This window comes from Chiloscyllium plagiosum, unplaced genomic scaffold (assembly GCF_004010195.1).
Source record: "Chiloscyllium plagiosum isolate BGI_BamShark_2017 unplaced genomic scaffold, ASM401019v2 scaf_75060, whole genome shotgun sequence".
Lineage (NCBI taxonomy): Eukaryota > Metazoa > Chordata > Chondrichthyes > Orectolobiformes > Hemiscylliidae > Chiloscyllium > Chiloscyllium plagiosum.
Genome location: NW_025174368.1, coordinates 1 through 1,916, shown reverse-complemented (window position 1 = coordinate 1,916; position 1,916 = coordinate 1). Strand labels below are relative to the sequence as shown.

Genomic DNA, 1,916 nt, shown 5'->3' with positions numbered 1-1,916 from the left:
TGGACTTTCACCTGGTGTAGTGTGAATCTTGACTAGAGCCTCAATATCCCTATTTATCGTTGGTCCCTACTCATGAGAAAGTTCCTGTCTCATACCATCCTGCCTTACTCCAATTTAGAACTTTAAGTCTTATACAAGGCCTATCCATTTTTATAACTATTTTATAACTACTAGAATTATGGAAAATTGAAGTTTTAATCAGAGCTAAGCTCTTACTGTTATTGCAATGGACTATCACTCATGAGTCATGGAGCCAATGGTAGAGCCAGTTTTCAATGACAGCTGTTATAATGGACCCTTCCGATTCATGGTAATAGCATTTAATATTACAATCTCCAATTCAATTGTAAAATTATACCATAAGACAATGTGATCTATATTGAGCGAGAGACAATATTTTACAAAATGAAGTGGAAATTGACATTATATCCATCAACTGATAATGGGCCAAACGTGAAGATCAAGATAATTATGGATCTTTACTGAGCAGGAGCAGACACCCTCAGAACACACTTGTGTTGAATGGTTTGTTAATGCTGGTTGAAAAACAATCTGATTCTCATTTTCAAATCTCTTTGGAAGCACCGATTCAACAGCAGCTGAGCTGGAGATGAGCAATAATATTCCTCATTGACCAGCTTTGTTCCTATCGTTTAATGGAATTCTGGATAATGATGAAGGGATATTTCACAGTATTCAGCATCTCCTCTCTGAACTTCCTCTGTGTGACTGCGTAAATAAACATGTTGGTGCAGGAGCTGGATAACTGAAGCATTGCTCCCATGATATCTCCCACCCAATATCCAGCTGGTACTCCAATGTACCATCCTGTAATTCTTTGAACTGCGAGACTTATAACACGAGTGATCCATAACAGGATAAAACTGCCTGATATGGCAAAGAGCAAAATGATGGATCTTCTTCGATTCTTCATTTCTGGATCATTCGGCTTATCCCTGTTTTGTTGTCCTCTCAGCTTCCTGCGGACTGCACTAGCCAGAAGGATGTGTCTGACGGTGACAGCATTGAGCAGCAGGATCAGGAAGAAAAGGAGCACTGGAGTTAAAATACGATCTCCCCAGTCAAAAGCTAGCCACACAAGGTAGTAGAAGCATTCATAGGTTATTTTGCAATAGTATGGTTCATATTTAAAATACAATGGTATTTTGTTTAATAAACTCAGTAAACTGACAGTTGTGATAATGACAGCTGCATTTCTCTCGGAGCAGAATTTTCTCTTCAGTTTCTGGAAACAAATAGCCACCATCCGATCAAAGGTGAAGGTGACTGTGAGCCAGACTGAGCTACTTACAGCTGTGGAACCAATGACGTCTCTGATGCTACAACCAGGAGGGTAGTAGAAGAATACAATGCGTAGATATGAGCGATTCATCTTGTCCAGTATGACCTGAATAATGACCACCAGTAGATCTGCAACAGCCATAGCGATCAGGTACCAAGTGACACCTTTAGAAAGACCACACTTCCCTCGTGATAGTGTCAGGATTGCAATTAGGTTAGCTGTAAATGTAAAAAAAAAGGTCACACCAAACTTTACCATGAAAATGTGAGTAAATAGTGTAAGCAATAAAAAGTTACAATTGTACAACTGACATGAAATAAACAGGCTGAAGATATTGTTCAAATGGATCAACAGGTCAGTTTCTGTGCCACCGTGCCGCCCATATAACTTGGACAAAATTATAAAGCTTGTTTTGGGTAAGTGCAAGTTGTGTCAAGAGTTTTTCAGGGATTCTTGCAGTGCAGCCCCATGACTTTTCCCTCCATATCTCACTAAATACACCTCATTAATGACCCATTCCTCTCCTAGGTCATCCCTCACTTTCAATTCTATTCCTAACCTCCCATTTTCCATTCCCAGAAAAAATGTGGCACTCAATGGATGTCCATGGACT

The 1,916-nt window shown here is 39.7% G+C and overlaps 1 protein-coding gene across 1 annotated transcript; it reads right to left on the bottom strand.

The window, feature by feature from the left end:
• Window positions 1-646: 646 nt before the first annotated feature.
• On the bottom strand, window positions 647-1,444 carry LOC122545319 (probable G-protein coupled receptor 139). Its single transcript, XM_043684385.1, has one exon. The coding sequence runs from the start codon at window positions 1,442-1,444 to the stop codon at window positions 647-649; it is 798 nt and encodes a 265-aa protein (XP_043540320.1).
• Between the last annotated feature and the right edge of the window lie 472 nt (window positions 1,445-1,916).